General features: G+C 37.1%; 1 protein-coding gene and 1 long non-coding RNA gene across 11 annotated transcripts in view; both read left to right on the top strand.

Moving 5' to 3' along the window:
• The first annotated feature begins 4,410 nt into the window (after positions 1-4,410).
• Positions 4,411-11,565, top strand: LOC141479973 (uncharacterized). 2 transcript variants are annotated; one of them, XR_012464091.1, is made up of 3 exons: positions 4,411-4,573; positions 10,238-10,533; positions 10,587-11,565. It is a non-coding gene; the product is annotated as an uncharacterized lncRNA (long non-coding RNA). The 2 variants fall into 2 exon arrangements; XR_012464092.1 differs by having other exon boundaries at positions 10,252-10,533.
• A 5,289-nt stretch (positions 11,566-16,854) lies between these two features.
• The window catches only part of LOC111507953 (uncharacterized), a 247,589-nt gene continuing 237,795 nt past the window's right edge, over positions 16,855-26,648 (top strand). For 6 of the 9 annotated variants that reach the window (XM_074169587.1, XM_074169622.1, XM_074169589.1 and 3 more), the window contains exon 1: positions 16,856-17,204. In XM_074169587.1, coding sequence (XP_074025688.1) covers positions 17,100-17,204 — 105 coding nt within the window. In that variant the 5' untranslated portion in view covers positions 16,856-17,099. Of the gene's footprint in view, positions 17,205-26,648 lie in introns of all 9 variants that reach the window. The other 3 variants (XM_074169610.1, XM_074169632.1, XR_012464096.1) reach the window with 2 other exon arrangements.

Genomic DNA, 26,648 nt, shown 5'->3' on the forward strand with positions numbered 1-26,648 from the left:
TGTTGAATATAAATTAGTTTGTGATAGTGAAATATTGTTAGAAATACATTTGTTCAAGACATTTAATTCTATAATTTGTTACATTACTTTTTTAAGAAATGGCAGGTCGGGATTAAGATGAGACCATGATACTTGCTTGACATTTTTGGTTTCGCGTGATATAAATAAATAAAAAAATTGGATTCATAAGCTTTTATTTACCAGCTCTAAAAAGATAATGAACTTAAATTTGACTCAAAAGCTTGTCCCAAGATTTACTAATTTTATAGAAAAACCTTTTTTTAAAAAAATTACTTATGTCAAGATTGAGTTACTAATTATATTTCAATTTCTACACAGAGGTTATTCCGGCTGCAAGCTTTTCTTTCGTATGAATTATATAATGTAATGATTTATGTAATTTGAAGTTAATTTTCTTTTTTCCAGAGCTAGTTAGTGAAAACTTGTTTTTAAAAATGTTTTTTATTATTATTTATTTAAAATTTTTCAGTTATCGCTATACATGTTCTTTAGTTTATTCATATTATTGTTGATCGGTTCCTATAACATTTGTTCTTGCACCACCAAGCTATTCCTAATCTTTGCCGAGCTATGAAAATTCAAAGGTGGTATGGCAGCCATTTTGTTTTCCAACATCTTGTATTTATTCTCTTTGAACCCTTCCATTCCATATGTACTACTCTGTTAAAAAAATATTGTGATTTTTTCTCAAAAAATATTTATTCATTCATCAATTTCTATGTTGTCCCCTTCAAGGTAGCCCCTCCAAGATATAGTACACATGCCACCATTTTTTCAAATTCTCGAAGCTGTTCTGATATGCACTTTTTGGTACATCCTTGAGCTTTTTCAGCGATTCGGTTTTTAACTTCTCAATCGTCGCAAAACGCCATCGTTTCATGGTTCTCTTCAATCTTAGGAACAGGAAAAAATCGCAGAGGGCTGAATCTGGTGAATACGGTGGCTAAAGCATGATTACGGTGTTGTTTTTGTTCAAAAAATTACGAACAAGCAATAACGAGTGAGCATCATCGTGATACAAAAGCTATAAATTGCTTTTCCACAATACCGGACATTTTCTTCGTATTGCTTCTTGCAAGCGGCAAATAGTTGATAGTTTTTTCGTTATTAGACTATTTAACAATTTGTGTAATTCAAATTTATTGCAAACTACTCGATATTTCTTAATGTCATTATGTGATCCACTCTCATAAATAGGTTTCAAAAAACTGTTTTTCCAATAATCTGGAAAGATGGAAGATTTAAAAAAAAATGCTGAATATCATGTCAATGTCAATGGGGTTGATCAGGGTGAAAATGCATTTTTTAATTAAGAATAGCGGGATTCCATCGGGACCTACAGATAACCTCCAGGGTAACAGTTCAATAATTTCTTTAACATCAACGCTATAACTACGTATATCTACCGTCTTACTGAATTTATATGCTGGAATTTGGTTAACTGTTCCATCACTATAGACAGACGAGAAATAATGTGCAGAAATATTTACAATATCATTGCTATTTTCGCTGAGAGAATCATCATAATACATTTTGAATGGAAGGGAGTATATATTTTTTATTTAATTCCAGAAACTCTTGGGCTAATTGTTGATGTTATTCCCTATTTTATTTATATATCCCTGGTGGCAAGTGTTTTTCAAAGCTTTGCATTTATCTTTCAGATAACAAGGTTTTTCATATTTATAAAAATTTTCGTTTAAAAGTAGTAATTCCAAAAATAAGTACCACGCCTTTATTTGTAAATGGTCTAACATAATTTACTTTCATCCCTGACTTTATTAAGGTTTAAAATACAAATTCGGTATATTTTTGAAAACACAATTCTTTTTTTTTAATGAATTCAGATGAGAAAAACCATATACCTGGGATAAAATACATGTATTGGCCAAATCCAGGGCAAGTTTTTTACGGAATATGTATGCATCATACCAATTATGTTATCATTCAATAATCACTTAAATGGATAAGTAAGTATATTTATCAACGAAAACACGGATCGATAAATGAATGTTCCAGGTTGGGACTTTCATGTTCATAGATCTGAAATATTTGGACAAATGAAAGCACTTTCACGATTTGTGGGATATTCAACCGGAATAACGAACACATTTTGAGCATAAACAACCCCAGGCAGTTCAGAGAAATTCGATCTCGAGTGCAATTTAGTATTAACGTGTGTTCAGAAATTTACAAAGATAAAATTTTTGGTCCTCATTTATTTGACGGAATTCTAAATGGAGAAACCTATCACCAGTTTTTAATGTCGATTTTCGTAGACTATTTGGATGATCTACGTTTCGCTAACTATTACAACATTTGGTTTCAACATGATGGTGCTCCATCGCTCACTACCAGATGAGTATCTAATTACCTGACTGAAAGGATTGGTGATAAATGGATAGGGAATAAAGTTTCGGTGAGGTGGCCAGCAAGATCTCCAGACTTGAGTGTTATCAGGGACTATCAAAATATTGAGGACCTTCAACACAGCATTGTTAGAGAGTTCGGAAAATTGAGGAGGAGGAAAATTAATCGTGCAGTGAATAATAGTGAAAAAGAAGGGCACAGTTGTGTTATCATGAACAAGGCCAGCATTGTGTGAAATACTTTTAGTTAATTATTGATATTAGTTCAAAGTTCAATTTTCATTGAAAAAGATACGTCTAATTTACCTCATACACACCTAATTTATCAAATTTTGATTGTTGATTGTGTCTCCGTATTTTTTCATTGTCTTTTCACACGAACCAAAGTTGGTGCGATTTTGATCCAACTTAATTCGATGTGGTTGTCGTCTTTCGGGATACCAGTTTAAATACATTTCCGATGTCCTAACACTGTTTCTATCGTATTTGTATTAAATTTGTATCATATCTCTTTTTTCTTCATTCACGAAAGCCATTTTTCGCCAAATATTCAATGACTTGTACAATAACAAAATTTCATTGAGTGTAACAAATTGAAAGTCAAATTCAGAAACATCAAAGTCAAAGCCTAATAGCCTCCAATTTTTCGAAAAAGAATGATAACTTATGATACATCAATGAAAAGGTTAAATCTGGTTCTATTCAAAACAGAAAGAATCCAATGTAGCGTCTATAAAAAAAAAAATATTTGATGATGGTGGCCGGAAGACGAAACGTCGGAGAGCAAATCTGAAAACAGCATTATGTAGCAGAGAAAAAGTGGCAATGTGAATGAAGCCAGAAAAAATAAAAACCATTTTTCGAAATTTCTGTTTTTTCCGGATATCTCCGGATATACTCGGAACAAAATGGTTTGGACTTTCGCGGCTGAGGTTTTCAATGTTACTGTTTTTCGAGTTTGAAAGCCGTGGGTTTTTGGAATTTCTTCCTGACGTTTTGCTGGCGCGAGTGACTAGCTTATTCAGAGGTTTAACCATCATGGCTTGCTGTAAAGAGTATTTATGCCTTGTCAGGTAATCCGTTGTATTGGTACCTGAATTTGTACCTGTTCTTGTACCTGCACTTGTACATGTACTGGTACCTCAACTTGAACCTGGAACATTAACAATCTTGCTGGCTGTTGTCATTCTGTTCGTTATTTTTGAATTCCTTAAAATGGGGTTCCATATTCGATTGAGGTTCACCGCTCCTTCTTTTCTGTTGAAATTCTCCGTGTAGATCTCTATTGCCTCCCGTACCAGTCGGCTATGGTATCCCTGGTGGGGGGCAATCAGTTCTGTGTTTTCAAAAACAAATATGTGGTCGCCTTCACTAAGTGCGTGTTTTGCCACAGCTGACTTGTCCGCTTGGTCTAGTCTGCAGTTCCTTTTATGCTCTTTCAGTCTTGTTCCCATGGAAAGAGCATGGAAATGTTATCCTTCTTTATACCATAGATACCTCTTCTAGGTACCTGCCTCTTAAGTGTCTAAAATTAATTTCACAGTATTGGGTTATCTATTAGTTTTAAATTATTTTAAAATGTGTCCTTATGTAATAGTCAGGTGAATGTAATAATTAAAATATTATTTTACAAGCTATACAGTATACTATTAGGTATTGGTCCACCATCGTTATTCATAGTATTATGTTTACTTATCTCTACACTCTCATAGGCATCTATGTTGTTAACTTCTCTAACTAATCTTAATGAACTAAATTCTATGAAATGTTTTTTTTACATCTGTTAGGAATCACACGTTAAAAGGTAAGACTTCGTTAGTCCTTAGCTCGCACAAGTTTCTCAATTTCTGAGAGTTGTCGTTCTTATGGGGGCGATAGCTGATTAATGGAAAAACAGATCTCCTCCCTCGCGGCGCGAGCCGCAATGGGTGTGGTGTATCACTGTCGTCTGTCAGATTTGGATTCGCAAGCTTGCGTTGTGTATTAGTGTTTTGGTTAGCAACGCAGCGCTGCTCGCTTAGCTGTCAAAGTGACAAACAGAATTATTTTTGCTGCGACTTATTTTTCGAATTATTTCCACAAAGTGCAGTATTTCTGGTGGACGATCAACCATTCGCCAGAGGTTTATCTTTCTTATCAGTGTGAGTGTTAGTTATAGTGAGCAAGAACCCTCCAGACCTCTGGTGAGTACGCCCAGATATATTACTTCACGAGACTGTTCACAATATTATCGCCTGCCCTTGGGAAATCTAAGGGTGTGAGTCGTTTCGACAGGGGTATGGAGGAACTGCTAGACGGTCTGATGGCCAGGAACAGGGGTGAAGTGATTGACCTCATAGGCATTTTGCTTGACCGTCTGGGCCTAAGCCCATCAGAGCTGTTGAAAGTCACTCCTGGGTCGGCGTTTAGGAAGCCTCCTGGTAACCCACCAGGGGTCGGGGAGCTTCTTGATCGTACTCCGAGGGGAGTCTCCTCCAAAGATACCCCCGTCGGCTTCTCCATTTCTGCGCAGCCTGAGACAATCAATGCCATGACAAAGCTGAATAAACCGGCAAAAAAGAAGCGTAGACTTCCGGTAGACCTTCCTCCGCTTCCTCCTTCCTCGAAGCCAGCCTCTCAAACAACGAGAAACTCCAGCGCAAAGCCAAAAAAGACAAACAAAAAAGCACCTAAATTATGTGATGAAGCACTAAATTTCTCGGAATCCGAGATATCAACAAATGAATCCTCTGTGAAGGGTGGTGTAATGACTGATGTCAATATGAGCGATGGCTCTGAAACGGGTGAAAAGTCTACTTCCACTGTACAGGGTGGCCCAAAGAAACAGACTACCCAAAACGACGAAACAAATCAGGTTGGAAATCCCACGGAACAGGAAGCTAGCTCCCCTCTCCCTCCGCACCTGAGATGCCCCAAAACATCAAGAAAACTCGCGTTTCCCCAATTGTTCGCCAGAAAGACAAGTGGGTTCATTTCACGAAGTTGGCTACCTTTCACAAAGTCAACTACACGAAAGCAGTAAACCTGGCTGACGGGTATTAAAGTTCAGCCTTCTTCGATCGAGGACTACAGGAGTATGTCCAAATTATTGGTGTGGAAGAAAATCCCTCATCATACGTATACCCTTCCTGAGGACAGGCAAATGAGAGCCGTCTTCAGAGGGGTCCTGGAGCACCTGGAGATCGCTGACATTGAGGGCGTCTTGGTGGAAAAAGGTTTCCAGCCATCATCTGTCTTCAGGATGGTGCGTGGAAATCGATCGCTCCCTCTGGTTTTGGTTCAAGTGAGCCAAAATCGGAAGCATATCTACGACGAACGGGACCTCCCTAGTGTCAAAATTAAAGTTGAGCCCCAACACGAGAAGACACTGGTAGGGCAGTGTCAACGATGTCAGCGGTTCGGGCATAGCCAAATTAACTGCTTAGCCATCCCCATCTGTGTCAAGTGCGCCGGCAGACACCTTTCAGGAGAGTGCAAGAAGCCAAGAGCAGATCCTCCAAAATGCAATAACTGCAAGGGGGTGCATACTGGGAACTATCACGGTTGTCCTGAGTTCCCCAAGGTTCGTAGTAGAACCAAGGTAGCTGCAAATGCCCACCGAAATGCACCCACACCTGGAAGGCGTCCTGCCGGAGCATCTGGTACATGCCCGGGTATGAGCTACGCAGGAGCGGCCAAGAGCGGTAACACCTCCGCCAGGCTGTCCGCGGCTCTCTCTAGTCCTCGTGCGTCGAAGGTTAATGACATATGCTCCGCCCTGGACTAGATGAAGAAACTCTTCATTCAGTTTTCCGTACTTGAAAAAATGTTTACGGTCAACACCGACGTGCTAACTGGAGCTTGTTAATGGCTAGACAACCTACATTACCTAGCTCTCTTGAGGTTGTATTTTGGAATGCCAATAGTATTTCAAACAAAAAACATGATTTTGAGAACTTCCTGACAGAACATAACATCGATGTTGCACTTGTGCAGGAAACCCACCTGCACAATGAACTTTCTGGTATTCCAAACTACCGTTTCTACCATAAAGAACGTGTTGGACGTGTTGGAGGAGGAGTTGACATTTTTGTCAAACGTAATCTTCCTCACGTACAATTCGGCATTGACTCGGACCAGTTACACGGCACGGAAGCCGTGGGCGTTGAACTCCAACTGAGAAGAGGTCGTCGTAGACTAATCTCAGTTCACAACCCTCCGTGGAATCGTCTGCTCCCAGAATCATTAGATGAACTGCTGATGTCGACAAATACCCCCACAATTGCTGCTGGTGACTTCAACGCCAAGCACAATCTGTGGAGCAGAATTACCAATGCGAACGGCCGAGCGCTCCATGCGCATGCTGATAGGCATGAGTATCGAGTGATGGGTCCAGATGAGCCTACGTTCTATCGTGGGGATAACAGACCTGACGTGCTTAATATCGCACTATTCAGAAACGTCTCCTTGTCCCAAGATTATCGCATGAGGTCATCCACGGATTGGGAAGCCTTCAAGGCTCATCTAGTGGAGACACGTACGGACTATGAGGCGCTTCGAACTCGCAACGGAATCGACGCGGCAGTGGCGGATTTCGAATTGTCTGTGAACAACGCTTTCCGCGCAGCCACAACCAGGACAGAGTGTCCTCTGCGAAGCTACAATGAGTTTCCTCCAAGGATAAACAACCTTATTCGGGACAGAAATCGACTCAGACGAGTTTATTCAGCGGACTCTCTATCCTGGAGACAAGGCTGTGGCTAGCAGGATGGCCAACCAAGTTAAACAGGCCATCACTGACTACAGAAACGAGAGGTGGAGCGAGTGTTTGGAATATCTCGAATCCGGGGATGATGAGCTATGGCGAGTCACCCGCAGGCTCGAGAAGAGAAAAACCGCTCTCTCTCTCTCCTTTTCACGGACAGCGCGACATCTGCTACTCCCCAGCCGAGATGGCGTTGGCCCTTGCAGACACAATAGAGAGTCAAATCCAATTTAATGTTGATCCGGATGATGATATTGACCGTGATATCCGGCTGGAACAGCGGGTTCGGCGCATCCTTTGGGAAAATGATGACGACGTGATCCGTCCAGCTTCTGAGGAAGAACTGAGGGAGTACATTAGGGCCTCCAAACCCAAGAAGGCTCAGGGAATTGATTCAAATAACAATAGGTTGTTGAAGCAGCTCCCGGAGAACTTCATCAGATACCTACTGGACATAATTAACAGTTCAATCGCCCTCAGATACTTCCCCCGAAGATGGAAGCATGTAGTAGTCGTCATGATTCCGAAACAGGGCCAAAACCCGCTGTTTCCCCAGAATCATCGTCCGATTAGTCTGCTTTGCTCAACGGCTTAGTTGACTGAACGTGTTGTGCTGCAAAGGTTGACCGAAGAAGTTGAAGACCGAAATGTTCTGCCTGATGAACAATGCCGTATTCAGGAGGACACACTGCACCGAGCTGCAGGCAATGAGATTGGTCGAAAATTCCATCTCAGGCTAAACAATAGTCTATCTCATCCTCCTAGACATTCCGAAAGCCTTTGACAGACTATGGCATGAAAGTTTATTACACAAAATGCTCGATTTCGATCTGCCTCGGGGCCTGATCCGGTGGATTAGGTCCTTTCTGAAAGGCAGAACATTTCAGGTCCGAGTTGGAGGAACCCTGTCTTCCGTCAGGAAAATCCAAGCTAGAGTGCCTCAAGGAGCTGTGCTGTCTCCACTATTGTACAGCCTTCACGTGAGCGACCTTCCGAGGTTCAATCACATGAAGGTTTCTCTTTATGCCGATAATACGGCTCTCCTCGCTTCTTCCATGGTTCGAGGGTTGGCGGTCGTCTACATGCAACGCGCATTGGACGACCTCGAATGCTGGTATCTGGGATGGAAGATTCGGGTGAATCCAGAAAAAACTCAGGCGATAGATTTGGGGAGACGTAACGTTTCTCCAGACACAAGAGTCACGATTTCAGATAGGGAAATCGAATGGCAAACGCGAGTCAAATATCTAGGTCTTTGGGTAGACCGCCGACTCACCTGGGTAAATCACATCGATTATATCAAGAGCAAAGTACAAATGAGGATAGTCAAACTCTATCCTCTGATCAACAGAAATTCCAAGCTCAATCTTAAAAATAAAATTTTATTATACACTACGATGTTCAAGCCTGTCATTATGTATGCTTCAGGCGCTTGGGGACAAACCGCTCCGTCAAATCTCTTCATTTTGGAAAGGTTACAAAACAAACTAATCAGGATGCTGGTGAATGCTCCATGGTTCGTGCGGAATGAAGCCATTCGCAGAGATTTGAAGCTGTTAACTATACGACAGTCCATTAAGTGAAGGCCCCACGACGTCTGTTGAAATGAACAGTTTGTTCATCAAATACCCCAGTCAGGAAGGGGCACACAAGGCCAGAGCGGCATAGAGGTCATTGATCTTTATGTCGTTACCAAAAAACACCTTCAATTATGAACCACTCGTCCTCCTGACGAAAGACAGTTGAAAGGGTAAGGGAAAAATTTCCAACCTGAAGAAAATGAAGATGACAGACAAGCAGCGCTGCTCGTCATTATACACAGTTGCTGATCGCTGTAGTTTTCATCTTTCAGACACAAACTGGAAGAAAAAGACCTCCTTCCAGTTTGTGTCTGAAAGTTATTTCTTTGCATGATCTACACATGTACACATCCATGTATAGAGTTACTTATTTCAAAATTGATTACTTCCTTCCTTTCTTTGAAATATTTCCACATTTTTTTGTATCAAAATGGAGTAGTAGAAAGCCAAACACTTTCTTTCCCAAAAAATAGTCACTTCTTAAAATATAACCTTTTCTATTTGAATATTGACATGTTTTCTTGCATTTTCAATGTCGCCTTTGTGATTTTAATTTTGTTTGAAACAAATATATTCAAGAAACTTGTTCTGTATGTTTTATAGGCGGTTTATATAAATTTTGTATTGAAGACACTATATAATATAAAGGATATTTACTTTAATATACACAAATGCATTATAAACACAAAAATATTTGATATTTTCGAAATGTTTACATGTTCCCATTACTTAGCCTCTAACATCCGTGAGGCGGAGTTTGCGATTGATTCGACATGTAGATCAAAAAACATTTTTTGGAATCAAATATAATGCCTACGTCATCAATCTTATTTACTCTAGTTATTTGATCATTTTCGATAAAGTTATTTCCTGTGGTCCTCCTCTAACTATTCCACTCGTTAGACGGACGATTTCAGACTGCCTATACCCACCTCGACACTTACTGAAAGCTCAATAATTTACAATGACCGAAAAATATTCAACCACCTGCCAAACGACGTTAAATGTATACAAAGCACCTCATAATTTAGAGAAGCAATCTAAGCTTTATTCTCTGATATTATAGTTTGGACAAATTTTATTCTGAAATACATCGTACCTTAAGTTAATGTTCATGTCAAACTAAAATATTAAGTTACATTTGGCATCTGCAATAACTTACACCATTTTCACGTTTCATATAATTTTCCTCTTGATTTTTATATTTCTAGTTTTTATTACCACATTTTACACACGTGGACATTTTCTTTATTGTGGTAAACATCAGTTCTTAACATCATATGTATACAGGGTGAGGCACCGAAAACGAATTAGATCGAATATCTTCAAAACACATGTTTTCTAAAAAAAAAATGCAAAAACATGTCGATTTGTAATCCAAGGGGGACATCTTTCTATCATAATACCTGATAAAGTAAAGTATACTAATAAAGCAAATATCACCGATAATAATAAAAAAGAGAATCCCCAAATAGTTCAACAGATGGGGAACTCCCAATTGATAGATAAGAAAAATGTATCAGCGGCTCTTCTACAGGAAGAAACGAAGCTGAAGATGAACGAATATATAAATTTAGACAAGGATGTTCCGTTACAAACAGATGCACAAGCGAATTTAGCTCCTTCCAGGGATACATGGTAACGCGTTGAAAGTAGAAGAACCAGAAATGAAAATCGACGACATATCATTATTGGAAACAACACAGAGAATATATCTGTGAGGGGAGTACCAAAGAAAGCCGTCCTTCATGTTGTAAGACTGGACAACAAAACGACAACGGAAGCTCTCACTGTTTTATTCAAGGAAAACTTTCCTGAGGTTACATGCGACCCTATAAATTCAAGATATCCTGATATATAATTTTCTTTCAGGGTCACAATTCTTGAACAAAATTTCAAGAAAGCTATGGATCCAAGGATCTGGCCCTATGGAGCTTGTATGAGCCGTTTTTTAGACTTCAAGAAAATGAAAAGATCGGAGAAATGATTTCTGAAGTAAATTTTTATCCTAATTTTCTGTTATTGAATATTCAATGTCTGAATAATAGCAAATGGAATAATCTTTGTATAGATAACGATGATTTAGATTTAAGTTTTATTTGCTTAACAGAAACATGGTGCAACAAAAGTTCCATTGATTCATTTATATTAAATAGCAGCTTCTGCAGAGTAACAATGAAAGGGGGAGGTGTCGCAATTATATCAAAAAATATTCATAGTATAAAGAAAATCGAAATAGACAAGTATTGTACAGAAAAAGACTTTGAAGCATGTGGAATCTCATACAAGTTAGGCAGAGTTAATACAATTATTATATGTTGCTACAGATCCCCATCGGGAAACATTGATGTTTTTCTTGAGAGGATGCATGACTTGCTTGCTGAGGTTTTCCGACCAAATACTAATTTGCTGGTCTGTAGTGATTTCAATATTGATAGTTATTATAAAAATAGCCCTAGAACTTTTACGTTGTTATGTGACATTTTTGAATTATTTGGTATGAAACCTATGGTTGAATGGCCAACCAGAATTACATTAAATACGCTCAGTACAATTGATCACATTTTCAGCAATTTTACTGATGAATGTTCATGTTGTGTTGTAGACAACGCTGTATCTGATCATAAATCAATACAATACAATACTGAAAGGTATGTTGGACAATTTAAACGTTCTTATAATGATAATGCAATTGATAAATTTGTCACTGAAATTGGGCTTGAAGAATGGAATGAACTCTATAATAAATGAGAGACCTGCATAAAATTAAAACTGAATGTCCAGATTTAACAGGGTTCTACATGAAAGAAAAGCAAAAGCACTACCGTCTAATTAAGGATGCAAAAAAATATTTTCAGGATAAAATTGATATATAATCTTGAACCCTTTTACCCTCAGGGTGTCGGGTTATCATTTTATTGTTGCCTTATGAACTTTTTCCATTCCTTTCTATCTCTAGTCAGTGTCTTTACTTCGTTCCATTGTTTATTTCTTCCTTGTAAAATCTTTCCTATCATGTAGTTCCAGGTTTTTTCATGTCTTCCTCTTCTTCTCTTGTTTTGTGTTTTCGCTTCAAAGATTTGTTTCACAGGTCTATTGTTTGGCATTATCTGTATGTGTCCCCACCATCCTAATTGTTTTTGTTCTATAAATGAAATAATGTCTTCTATGTCTAGTTCTTCTCTTATTCGTGTATTTCTTATCTTATCTCTCCTTGTCATTCCTATAATTCTTCTCAGGTATTTCATTTCTGTTACTTGTATTCTACTTTTGATTTTTTTGAATCCAAGAATCCAAGATTCACATCCATATGTTAATACTGGCCTATATATTGTTTTGAATATTTGTAATTTTGTCTGTCTTGAAATTTCTCGTTTATTGATGAAGTTCTTATTCATTGTATAGTACAATTTTATGGTTTTCTCGATTCTGTTGTTAATTTCTGCTTCTTGTCTTCCTTTTTCGTCTATTGTTACGCCTAGATATTTGAAATCTTTTACTTGTTCTATTTTTTTATCATCTATCATTATATTTATTTCTTCTCCTCCTATGGTCATCACCTTGGTTTTATCTTTGTTTATTCTCATTTGTTTTCTCTTCTGTGTTTCATTCCATATTTTTATATTATGTTGTAATCGTTCTTCATTTTCAGCTATCAGTATTATGTCATCGGCAAATGCTCCCTCAGCTATCTCTACTCTTCGCATATTTTTGTATCCAATGCACATTTTTTTGCTATTTCTATCACATTCCTTGATGATGTCGTACATGAAAATGTTAAAAAGCATTGGGCTCAATGATCCACCTTGTCTCAAACCCTCTTTTGTTTTGAAACCTTCTGATTTCATTTTGTTCTTGATAACATAATTTCTATTATTTCTATATATGTTTTTAATCATATTTATGGTTTTTTCATCGATATTTCTATTTCTCTCCCATAATTCTGTTTTTGGTACCTTGTCGAAAGCTTTTTCTAGGTCTATGAATGCCAAATATATATTTTGGTTTTCTGATCTTCTCTTTTCTATTATTTGTTTTATTGTGAAGACGTGGTCTTGTGTGCTTCTTCCGGGCCTGAACCCACTTTGTGGTTCTGAGAGTTGTGACTCTATTTTATTCCTGAGTTTGTTGTTAATTATTGTTTCTATTATTTTTGTTATGGTATTCAGTAGCGTAATCCCTCTATAATTATTGCAATTTTTGTAGTCTCCTTTTTTATGTATCGGTGTTATTAGAGCTGTTCCCCATTCCTCTAATATAGTTTCTTTTTTCCATACCTTATTGATTATTTCTAGTAGGCTTTTTCTTCCAGTTTCTCCTAAGTTTTCATCATTTCTGATGTTATTTTGTCCTCTCCTGGTGCTTTCCCATTCTTCAATGTTCTAATTACTTCATCTAATTCTTGCATTTCTATCAATGGTTCGCTTTCGTTTAACTGGTTCCTTTCTGTTGTTTCTATTGATCCTTCTTCTACAGCTACCCTAAAGAGAAATGCTCCAATTCCTGATCTCTCATGGTCTCAGACCATGCAGAGAAGGGGATCCGAACTCCTGACGACTTTATGGCTACATCCAGTACCATTCTGTCATGTCATGTATAACCGTGGAAGGGATGATTTGGAATGCAAACTCCTATAGAGATGCATCATTTTTCGGGTATTCACCTCGAGTTGATACAGCTCCTCCCGAGTTCACTTCACTACTCCAAATGAGTAGAGTAAGATTGAAAAGGGAAGCATATTTGTTGCATCAACTATTATTATTATTATTCACCGTACTATGCGCTGGTCAGGCCCTATCCTTGAATCCTCGATACATTCGAGAGGGCGCGCCAGCATTATCAACCAACAACCACTCCCCACACCGTGGGGTAAGTGATCATTGTGTCCTAGAATCATGTGCCTTGAGCAAGCGTAGTGAGCCAAAAATGACAGCCTTCTGCATCTGCCCGGCTAAGATTTTCGCCTTACTGCGGCAAGCCGGTATGATTTTAAGATTCGAGAGTAGAGAGGGTATCATTCCATCAAGGACTCCAATAATCAGAACAACTATCTTGACAGAATGGTCTGGATAGAGTCTGCGGAGTTCGAAGAGAAAATATCGATATTTTATCCGTTTTTCCTCCTCTTTTCGGACGATATTCGTCTCGCCAGGAGCTGAAAACTCCACAACAAATATCGTCTTGCTCTGGTGGTCGACAAGGACTACATCACGCCTTTTAGCTTGTATGAGGCTGAGGGTGGGGAACGAATAGTTCCAATGAATTTGACACTTCTCGTTCCCCGCAACTTATTCAATATGCCCCGGAGCGTAGGGCGACACCGGTGTCTCGTCAATACTGTAAGAGTGTCGTAGATGGTAATAAAGCACTCCTAGAGCCGCCTCTTTGGGCCGTCACAACCACTCTTGCAATTACAGAATATTGTGCTGAGCAATTCTTTTGGAGCAGGTGCCAAAATTGTCGTGATAGGTTTAGAAATTCGTTAAGCATTCCTGGCATCCAAATCATGTCCTAACCAAGTTTGAACTTGATGATACACACGATTGAAATGTTGGTGAGCTGCTGCACTTGTTGGTGGAATACTCGATAACTGAACAGTTTTGTAGACTTAACGTATTGTGCATAACGAAGATGATCGATAGTGTCCACCGATTTTGCAGCATTATAGACTGCCAACAAGATTTCAATTCCATTATCAAATAATCTTTGAACCCGATAGTATTCTCCTTCTAATGTTGCTAAAAGTTTATCCAAATTCGATAGTTACTCAAATGCTTTTGAAAACATTTTTTTCGTACACCCTACCATATGTAGGTTTTGATCAAAATACAAATTTATACAATTATAGCTGGCTATCCTAAATTCCAAAATACTCACCTAATTTCGACTAAGATGGCTTCTAATTTGGACCATTATTTTTCCTAGTTGCCTTACAGTTGATGGCAAAGGTCGAATCTCGTTTGATAGATTATATTGGCCTTGTATTGGTGAATTGGCATAATAGTAGTGTGTCCGATTCACAATATGAAGTTCGTGAGTTCGAATCATGCTTCAGATGTAGTTTGTACAAAATAATTAGGTTATGTAAATTCACGAGATGTCTTCGCAAATCCTCAACATTCCAAAAAAACAATCCAAATATAATAGTGGGTTGAATCGAATTTTCAAAAAACTCAACAAGAAAGTAACTTTCAAAGTTACTTGTTCACTACATCAAGTTTTACATAAACTTCACTGATTCACACTAAACGATTGAAACTCGTTCCAAGTAACACGCGGTACATATCTCATTTCTAAGACCAGAAAAGTCTAGTGTCGCTTAATATATCTTGAAAAATGACCGTAGAGGTGGACACCTGTAAATGACAGTAGATTTTTGAATGCTTTTCGGAAGTGTGGAAAATTTAACATGAGAACCATTAAGGCCCATTCTAAATAATCATCTGTGCATCATTAAAAAGTGAAAATTCACCTTTTAAATATAAATAGGTGAAGATAGATTAGGTAGTACGTGTAGGCCATCTTCTGATGCCGCCGACGTAAAAAGTCCCCTTCTTTGTTTAAACAAAATTTACTTAAAAAAAATATTTGCGGAATTGATTGAGTTCGGCATGTATCCCCAAAATTTCGGATCAAAACGTCAAAGGTTTTCACCTTACCTGCTCTTACTTTGCAGCTTCCAGGTAAAGGGGATGCATCCGCCCTATCAGCAGGGAATAGTGTACTGTAAGGGGTTGATTGCTTTGTGGGTATAAGGGAGCACACGTAAATCGGCACTTTAATTTCTGGATACTCGATAGCACCACAGGGTCGTACGTTTTTACATCCGTACTGTCACTGTCAAACTCAAACATTCTGTTCGTCTATCGCGGATAGCAATTTTTGGGCTAGTGCCCTTGACGATATGTGCTGGAAACAAAGGATAGGTATCATAAGTTCAAAAAAGATACTCAAATACCTCTCCAGTTTACCCCAATAAATGTTCAAAATGTTAACTATCTTCGATAATGAAACATTTTATCAATCATGAAATAGAAAATAAATATTTCGAAATAAAATTTCGAAATAGGTATTCATTTCTCTCAACTACCTACACCATAGGTTCTGGTAAATCCCTGCCTGAAAACAATTACTTCTCCGGCTAATTCTACGCTGATACGTCACAGGGCTTAGTCTCGCGGATATTTCTCGATCATCCAGTGGCTGGACCTCTCTGAAATCAATCGAATGATCAACTACAGACCAGTTTCGAGGTATTAGTGTAGAAAAGATCCGAACCAAACAGCAAAGTGCTTGGGACTCAAATAATTTCGTGAACAAAGTTCCAAGAGAGGCTTTATTTTTTGTTTCTTATTTTGTTACTCTTCTACTTTGCATTTTTTATATTTTTTTATCATTTATCTTGATTTTTTCATTCAATCATTAGCGATACTACATTTTTCAATTTTGCTTATTTATTTTTCTGTTTTCACTAACTTATTCGAATATGTCGCTATACTTGTGATGCACTATTTGGTGCATGAGGAAGATTAAAACATCTTCCTCTTGAGATGGTCACTTGGTGATCGAAACACGTGCCGAGATGTTAAAAATAACGGTAATATTCATGTCGGTATACGTTTCATCATTTTCATTTCCATTGATTTCAAATCTATTAATACTTTTGTAGACAATAGAAGTCTGATCTTATAACATTCAACAAGAAACATTATCAACCACTTTCTAACAAGAAAATACATTTTTTAAATATCGATGTACTTCACACATCATACCAGAATGCCAATTTCAACAAAGAATAGGAAATTCTGCGAACAAAATTGACTACACTCTCTGTTAACACATTAAGGGATCGTCAAAAAATGTACTCACCCACAGAACTTTCGGTAAAGTAAAAGTGTATGAATTACTATATGACCCTTCCCATCTGCAACCTACAAAGTCTATCAAATTAAAGATTTATAATTCTAATTTTGAGAACCACTTTTTCATTATGGTATCAAACAAAACGTTGAATCCCGAAAGCTAAAAAAATGTTTAGATGCGCTGACTTGCCAACGCTTGCGCGATTAACATGATACGATCGTATTCACGACAAACGTCGATGCGTTCACATAATACATATCAAACGAGAAGGTTTCCAGTGCGATACGTCTTTTATTGAATCGGGTCAAGCACGGCGAAGAGCGGTAAATGTTTCATTCTGCTGTCCTGCATTTGTAAGTTGTTTCTCGAAGGGAGGGTGTACGAACGAACGAAACCGGATTGATTTGTTAGCGAAGATTGGTGCAATGTGTAAAATGATATAGAGCAATCGATATTGTAAACCGTTTTTCTTTGTGTATTGTGTTTCGTTTACAGTGTTTCGACTTAATTATTTAATTTGTGATGGCCCTAGGCAACGGGAGCACCCCGAACGGGGGTGTTACCCAAGAAAAAGCCCCAGTTGTCAATGGAGCGAACATGGAAACGTTGCCCAGATCGACGAAACAGGTAATATTCGAAAATATGTTTGAATTTTATAGAATTGCATTGAAATAAACAATTCAGTTTTAACTTCAACAACTTTCGCCGAAGCCACCACATATTAGGTATAACCTTAAAAGGAATATTATGTAAACTGGTATGGGCCGTGTTTTGATTCAAACCGGTTGAGCTGTTCAATTTGTTACATGTGTATGAGCGAACATGATATTAATAATACAAAGTTCTAAATATAGCTAATTCAGATGTAGCAGACTCTGTGTCACAAGGTGGAATTACCCAGCTCTTCTAGCTATGTTTATCATGAGTTTTTTTTCGTGTTTTCCCTCTTGAGTTCACACTTCTTTGAGGAACTGAAATGAGGAGAGTTTGAACCAGGAAGTATTTCGCTTTCGTTCCTTTTGGTTATGAAAATAGATCTCTATGAATATCCTCAAAGTTAACCAGAACGTTTCCTTTGATTTTTCGACAGGTTGCTACGTCGCTTATTTACGTTTATTAACACAAAAGTAACAATTATGCATTGGAACCAAGGTCGAGACGGAATCAATTATTCCAGAAGGTTGTTTAGTGGTTCACAAGTTCTCATCTCTTTTATAACACCAGTAAAATTGTGAAGTCAAGGATTTGTTTGAATAGAATTGAGGCGTGATGACATCATGCTTGTTACCATAAAACAAGCAGAAACTCTTGAATTTTCAATAGGTATTCGCCAACATTCATATACCTATCATTGAAACAATATTGATATAACCAGTTTCGTAGATGAGTTGTTCATTGTAGACTAGCACATTTTTAAATAGAAGGAAATTCTGGAATGACTTATTGCACACTTCCCATTTTATTAACTAGTTTTCAAATTAATGACCCTCAAAATGGAGATAATGTTGTTCTCCATTAGGGCTTCTCATATTACCCAAAAATGAATTTTAGTTTAGTTTGCGGATATCTGTAAAAGGACTTCGCTTTCAAACTAACAACGAAGCTATAATCAAGTATGAATGAATTCTTAATAACATATTGTTCTATTTGTTGTTAGCTTTGCTAAAATGGTGTAGGTCTCCTATATAAAATGTTCCTGACAAATGTAGACAAGTTAACCATCACAGAAAATTATGATTGAGATGTCATGTGGTTCGTAATTTTAGCAGAGTAATTTATGATTCGAAATGAATTGCGCAAACACTTCAAAAATTATATAAACAAGTTTCTCAAAGTAAAAGATAAAGAAAAAGTAAACCTCTGGGCGAGAGTTTGGTGTATGGATCAGCCAAAATTTCATCCCAATTGTTCTAATTATGCTCTCGATTATGCTTTTGTTATTCAACATTGTTTTGCAAATTGAAAGTTTAAGTACATATAAAACCTCTATAATTTTCAAAGTTGAAGTCTAACTATTTTCTTACTTTTTTCAAGCTAACTCTTAGAAGGCTTAAGAAAAAAATCCTTGCTGATTTTTTTATATACCCTATTCGTGTGTTTTCATTTTTAGTTTCTTGGAATGATAAAAAACACAAAAATATTAATTTTTCAATTCTTTCAACAAGAACCTTGAAGTCTTCCAAGAATCAGCAGCAAAAATGAAAAAAAAGCATTCAAAAAGTGTTAACTTTCATGGGCGGAGATAACTTTCCGGGTTTTTTGGCCGTGGTCAGCAGATTTTTATGCCTGAAGTTTCGTCTACTACTGCGGTATACATCATTAAAGGCGATGCGGTAACGGTCGAAGTCACCTCAGCGTTACCTCAAATCATTCCGAGTTGTTCACAACTCGTTGAGAACAACTCAAGCACTTAGACTGTTACCTCATCGCTTTTGATGGTGTCTACAGCAGTAGTAGACGAAACGTCAGGCAACAAAAATCATTCTTCAACTTCAAAAATTATCAGGTTTTTTTTGGAAACTCCCAACTCGTTCAAATTGTTGAATGACAAAAGTATAAGTAGGAAGAAAATTGATATTTTTTTGGCCGGCGCATTATTGGATAATGAACTATCCAGTACTCAATTACTGAATGTTATTATTGCTTGATATTCATTGGTTTTTTTTTTTGCAAAACGCAAATCGGGCATTACGAGTGCCTTCCGAACCCACCTCTTAATTTAAATTATAAATACTAATACTACAGAAGAGATATTACTGCCTTTCAGTTGATTTTCTGCTCCTTAAAGACCTTTTTCCAAATTTTGAAAATGTGTCTTCACCTTTTCAGAAATTAACATATTATATTGTAATAGTGAAAAAGAAAATAATACAAATCGTGAAATTATGAAACAACAACAAAAATCAAGTGGCGCTACGGGGCGACTTTATTGATTCCATTGGCGCATTTACTTTTTCAGCTGCAGGAAAACCCGGAAAAACCTGCAGCACCAAATCATCTGAAGATCTCGATCTGCCAGTGTCCTCTCTTTCATAAAACAAAATGTAGGATGTCTCCAAAGACTCCAATAAATTCAAGACATTGCCAGAACACTCAGTGACACGACTATCGTCTAACTTGAATCAGTCCGTTTCGTCTGTGACCAACGCGTAATAATGACCAGATTCAACACCAGAACCAAAGTGAACAATGACTGCATGAAGATTATTATAGTGGCCTGCTAGATTGAAATGTTCATCTATTTCGAACCTTCGTAAGAGTTTGGTGCTTCCGTCAGAGGTTGAGTCATGTTTGAAGATCATCAGTGTTATTATTAGATTGACTGGTGCCTCAGCTATACTTGTTTTCTTATAACAGTCAGTTCTTTTGGCGCATGTTTAGCAATACAGTTGATCATCACCCGTTAAAAGTTCCATTTTCAGATGATTTAACAATAACCTTTGCACGGACTGGTTATCAGTCATAATAGGAAACGCTAGTTGAAGTTCCAGAAAATCACATACGTTTTTGCTACCTCTTGAATATTTACTATAAAGTAAACAAGTGAGGATTTTTCCAGCAAAAGATTCGGAACAATCATCCTGTTGTCCTAACGAGTATCTAGTCGACTTCAAAGACTCCAGGAAGGCGGTTGGTGGGAAAGACGATACATTCTTACGAAACTGCAACTGCATGAACAATTGTTTGAGTTTGGTGAATAAGTAGGGAACATTCTAGTTCATCGGTTAAACCTCGTTCTTGAAATTCTTCGTCATGTACTTGTAAAATGCTAATCAGATAGCAAATGTTTCCTAAATTATCTAATCCAATTTTCTTGGCAAGATTTTCAGGACAACTGTCTACTGATTCGTAAGGAAAAACATGTTACACAGAATATGCATCAGAACCATTTCTCAAGCTACAATACATCCTTCCATGTGATGAAGGGTTTCGTAGAGGGGTCGATTCGGCTCTTGCTTCATGAAAATCTTCCACTGGAAGGGAACCAGAACCACGAGGATTGCAGCTCATATTTGGAGAGGGGGCAACAATGACCTAAGTCCATTGACCGTACTGAAAAAGAAGAAGGTGGATCAATCACTTGCGAATTAACCTTGAAAGGAGACTGATGAATATACACATATCTCGGCTTGCTTCGAAGAGATTTTAGTTCCGTACTGAAATGAGGCCAATGCATGATCTCATCAAAATTATGTGAAAGAAGAGTAGTTCGAAGGACCAATGGTCGAAAACCTCTTTTTTGTTCAACTAAATTGCTAAAATAACTTTTGAACTATTTGTTTGTGTAAATTAGCTCGAATTATGAATTACCCTTGGTGAATTTACGAATCGAATATCATCTCAATGATAATTTTTTGTGAAGAACTCAAATTGCAATGGCCCATGTGAGCTAGACTAATGACAACTGTTCCAAAAGTAAAATATCAGAAATACTACGTGTATATTTCTAGTCAAATAGCGTGTAAACTTTTTATTTATTTTTCAAACCTGACTTCTTTGATTCTCTTTGATAACTGTGTTTCTTAATATTCAATTATTGAAGCGTAATAACCATTCCGGACAAAATTAGAATATTGGACCCTATATTTTAACAGTCTAGCTCTACCTACAATCATCACCTGTTTTCATTAAATAAGCGAATAAGGTCAGTTCTATTCATTACTTAACGCGTTCAATGCAAACCTCCGCGGACAAACCCTAAAGGGTGTGTTGTCCATTTTAATCAACTCTGGAAGTGACTCACACAGAGGTCTGTGATGTGGTTCACACATGCCATTGTCTCTATTCGTTTTGCTATTTGCCCAACAAAAAATGTAAAACACGCTGCATCTGTCGCTTTGTCTTGGATTACGAATAATTAAAATACCGTTAGAACAGAAGTCGCTTACTCAACGTATATTATATTCAACTGGCGTCATCCGTAGATGAAAATGAGAATTTTACCTCCATAAAGTAAACAAGCTTTTGCAGTAAAATCAATGAAATATATCGAATAATTATCAAGAATTTGTCGTGAAAGAAAACTAATGGTCACGTAATTTTTTTTGATAAAGGGCATCTCTGCTAACTTGATACCAAGTTAACGGGGAAATCCCTGAAATCTTTGATGAAATTCAAATGTTGAAATTTTTGTTACCGGTCAATTGGGGTGACATTATCCAATTTTAAAATCTAAGTTGATAATTTTTACATAACCCAACTTTTGATATCCTAGATAAAATTTGTACCTTTGGAAGGTAGTTTGTAGATGTGATTTATGTACATATTTTATTTTTATATCATTCTACCTGGGGCAAAGCCACCTCCTCAGGGTGTTACATCAGTCACAGTAAAGACAAAAATTGCTCAAAACATCGAATTTTATTCTCATAATACAAAAAACAATGAGAATCTTAGACAAATAATGTTTGAAAGTTTTGCAAAATGGGAACAAAAAGAATGAATTATGAAATTAAAGAACAGTTCATTAAGAATAAGTGCCATAAAGAAGTATATCGAGAAATATGTCCAAAATATTTCTCCAAGTCGTCTTTAAAGTAAAAAACTTGTGTCTTTTCAGTGGGCGGAGTAGGCTTCAGAACAATGTCGTGTGAGGAAAAATGAACGATTTGCCCTTATCCTTGGTTCTCATGAATGAGACCTCCAAATCTCCATCACTACATTCACAAATCATTTTCTCCTTAAAATGCTTTACAATTTTTTCCCCAACATTTTAACCAAAACAAATTCACCTTTTCTGAAAGTAATTGGTTCTTGGTGATTGGTAGAATCAGTCTCTTCTCCCACCTCCTCCATTTCGGTAGCATATGAGCTGAGGGAGTCGTGTAATGATAAAATCTGTCAGTATCTTCCTCCATTGAAGCTTCACAGCGAACGCAGAAACATCAAGTGGCTGGCAAAAGATGGGTTGTATTTGGTGTCAACAAAATGAATTTAATGTGTAAATGCTTACATTTTTCCATAACTGAACAACTGAAATGGCTGCTTAAGTTGTCTCCAATTATGCATTTGGTGCCCGTTTTACGTCTAGCCCATGGAATCACAATTTTCAAGAACCATTCCTCGAAGTTGGCTCCATCGAACTATCTCGTTTTTGTTCGGCCATAATGGGCTCCAGGTGGTCCTTCCTCAACCCATGTTACCCACATACATTCAGCACGATATATCACATGTGGGGGCAACATCTCACCACTTGCTGTTGCAGCAAACATTAAAGAGATGCAGCCCTTTGAAGAGTTGATGTGTCTCTCAGGGTATTTTACACCCCCACGGAACACCATCAATTTTGAACCTGAGTCACTACTCACGTTTGTCTCGTCATAGTTCAGTATATTTTCAGGTGGTATATCCCTCAAAGATTGTTTTGAATGATCGAAATACGTGGTAATGGCTTCCACACTAACTGTAGCACGCGCACGAGATATATTTTGATATTTTCGAACTGTCGGCGCATTTCAATGCGCATTTCAATGACCTATACCAGTCATCACCCGGTAGGACACCATCTGTGAATTTCCGAACGATGCGACGACAGTGCTGCAAATAGTTTTGAACTATTAATCTTACATCAACAGCTCCGAGAGGCATCCTCCAATCAGCGCAAACTACAATTTGGTTCAGGATTTCCAATTCCTCCTGTGGGGTCAAAGAGGTCTACCCACCAGCCGGGTTAGTACTATGCCTACCCATTATTTTGTTTCTCAGGGTCTTCCTTGAGATGTTGTGCTTCTCTGCAGCAGATCGTATAGACATTTTGTTGATATTCACATCCTCTTTTGCCGTTTCCAGGGTTTCTGGTGAATAATTAATATAGGTTTCGGTTTGTAAACTCTGGAACAGAAAATAACTAGTACAGTTGCCAGGCCTGTCGACAAAAATGTTATGAACGACATTAAAGTTTTTAAAATATTGTGGAGAAAAGAAGTCTTATTTTTTGGTGATTTCAATGCTTTCTCTATCTGAAGGATGAGAAAGTAAAAAAACTAAAATTACAATGTAACATAAATGTAATAAATAAAAGGTTGGCAAAGTGACCTCAATTTTCGTGTAAACCGTGGGGTGACATTTCCCACTCGAATAACAATCAACAGGTTGGGTGCAGGAACGAAATTGCAAGTGGATTAAATTCTTCATTACATTTACTAATCATAATTATAAGTGATGAAACTCACCTTGTTTTCGTAGAAGCTGTTTATATGTAATTTTGAAGAGCTCAAATTTTCATGGATGGTGATAGCACTTATCTGGAATGACCTACAAACTATAGAATATCTCGTTGTCATTAAGGAGGTATGTTTCATTGACTGCAGCGCCTCAAACGACCTTTCAGCTATTCACTATGGAGGCGCGAAACTGTTTTTTAAAAACTGAGCAAAGCTACCCCAGAGGAAAAAGTCACCCCAATTGACGGTACCAATATTTGTCGAATAATTGTCGTAACTCATTCCATAGCAAAAAAGATTCGTGAAACACATTTCTTTCGAAATTATTTCATTTTTCGTGTAAAATTTTGCAACACCGCAACACGTATATTCCATGTCTTTATAAGTTTTTTCAAATGATCGTGAAAGAAAGAAATCAGTAGTGATTTGTATTTCATCTTCGTTGGAAAAATCGATATTAGAAAAAATATTATCGATTTCTTCCAGTTCGCAATATATAATGGTTATTTTTTTTTACAAGAAGCAACGTATTGACTAATTTTATCCCTTTCTACAATCGTTTATGAAGAAAAAAACAATTTTGTTCATCAATTTTTCTTCAAATCGGTGACTCTGATGACCTGATATAAAGTTTGTTGCACAGCACTCTAGTAAAAGCATTGGTGAAACTCAAAAAAGTGAAAACTTTCATCAGTATTTATCAAGTGAATGTCGCAACTCACTCTATCATAAAACTAGACAAAACGTTTTTTTCTTGAATTGATAGAATTTCTCGTGTAAAGCTCCATATTCCACTATTACTACTAAGTAGCAATGCTGAATATTTATTCGTTTTTAAAGTTTTTTTGGAGGTCTCAACAAATAAATATAGTTCAAAAAACTAAAAAACACGCTTTCAAAGAACATCGAACTGAAAAGTTAAAAATATTTTTTTAATGAACTTAAAATAATTACGAACGAAAAATACTAGTATTATTGTGAAAACAGCGACGGGCGCTTTGGGATCAATCAGCCGTATATTGTTTAGAAAAATGACCATTGATATTTTCCAATTCCTGAGAGGGAGCCTAAAAATCAGCTACCAAGCCCAAGGCAGCAGGCGCGCAAAGGGGGGTTACAAATAAGGTTGCAGGCGCGCGTGTTAATGAAAAAATTACTTTTTTCAAATGAAGAAATACATGTGAAGTGAGTTCGAATTATATTAAGGAGGTTACGAAAAGCGCCATCTGCCCGCGAATAGATCAAGCAATAATGTCGATAATTCTGTCAAAAACAGTTCCCGAGCTTGAGAGTTACAAACATACATACATGCAGGTGAAGCTAATAAAAGCGTGATAATAATAATAAAAAGGTATTAATCAACTGTCGATAGGCCAGAATGGCCTGTTTGAGTAGTGCCTTGATGATGATAGCACGACCAGCTCCCATATAAGAAATAGGAGTTATAAAGCTTCAAATCCCTATTTATATATATATATATATATATATATATATATATATATATATATATATATATATATATATATATATATATATTGCCTTCAAGATTCTCCTAAAAGATAGTAGCGTAACACATTCTGTTGAACTTTTAGGTAACTTGTTGTACATTTTCACACCATTATATATAATTCAGTTTTTGATTTGACTACTTGTTGGTATTGGAACCTTTAATTGGCAAGCTTGTCTAGGATTGTGGTGAGGCGGAGAAGCAAAGGTACCTTTCTTCTTGTGTATAGGGCATGCTGATTCAAGAATAAACAATGAAGTCACAGTTAAAACTCCATGCATTAAAAGGATCATTTCACTTCGCTCCACCGAATTGGTAAAAACACCAGGGGTTTAATGCATCATGATTCTTATTTTTGTTTTTTTAATTTTTGTAGTATTTATACGAAAACACTTACGGCTGCGATGTTGTACTCGGAACTACTGGTCTATCTGGGTGTACTTGCTGTTAATACTCAAGGTGTGTGGTTATACTTTCTATCCAAAATATGTCACTTCGATTCAATATTATACCGCAAGAAACTTTCCTCATAGTTTGATTTTATCAATTTTAAAATAGATAATTATCAAGCACGTGATGATCTTGCATTATTTCTCCTACCAATCATAAAAATGACAATCTTGTTCTATTTTCAGAGTAGAATCAACATTTAGGCTTATTTTTGTATAGGTAGAACGTTAATAAGAATTCGTCTGCATAATAGGAAATAGGATCGATTTATCGATCCTCTGGTGCACTGCAATGAAGAGGCAACTAGGCGAGCACATTTTATTTACAATATAGTTTGGAGCTGTACTTGAGAATGAATTTATTAATTATGTAAACTAGACTTTAAATATACTTTTATAAGGGAAGGAATTTTCATGTAAAGACAATTTTTTATCAACGCTGATTTCAACTTGCAGAAAAAATTGTTAAGTCCAGTGTCGATAGTATAATTTAATAAAATAAAATCACTCATTTTATTGTGATATTTTCAATGGACAGTTCACAAAACCACAACACGTGTTTCGATATACAATAGCTCCCTCATACTGTTATAAAAATTGTCCACTGAAAGTGTTACATACTTGAAAAAAGAAAGAACTTCTTTGTTTGAAGGTGGTTGACAATGTTTCAATGAAATGAAATATAAGCAACAATTGAAAATTGAACAATTAACAAGAAATTGAAATTAAAAGATCTCAAGCCAAGTTACTTCACGACGTTTCGATTGTTAGTATCCACAATAGTCTTCGGGTGATGACTGGACTTATTCCACTTATGCCCCCTACCTGGTTGAGTGCCCTGCGTTGAAATCTTCTCCACACGGTTAATGTGTGCAGAACATCCCATCTCGTCCATCCACCCCCGCTTCTCCGGAGCGGTCCTCAACTTACTGATGGGCACTTCAGCAAGATT

Source organism: Leptinotarsa decemlineata, unplaced genomic scaffold (assembly GCF_025532065.1).
Source record: "Leptinotarsa decemlineata unplaced genomic scaffold, Ldec_3_MD MMD2_P_RNA_scaffold_11, whole genome shotgun sequence".
In the NCBI taxonomy this organism is placed as follows: Eukaryota; Metazoa; Arthropoda; class Insecta; order Coleoptera; family Chrysomelidae; genus Leptinotarsa; species Leptinotarsa decemlineata.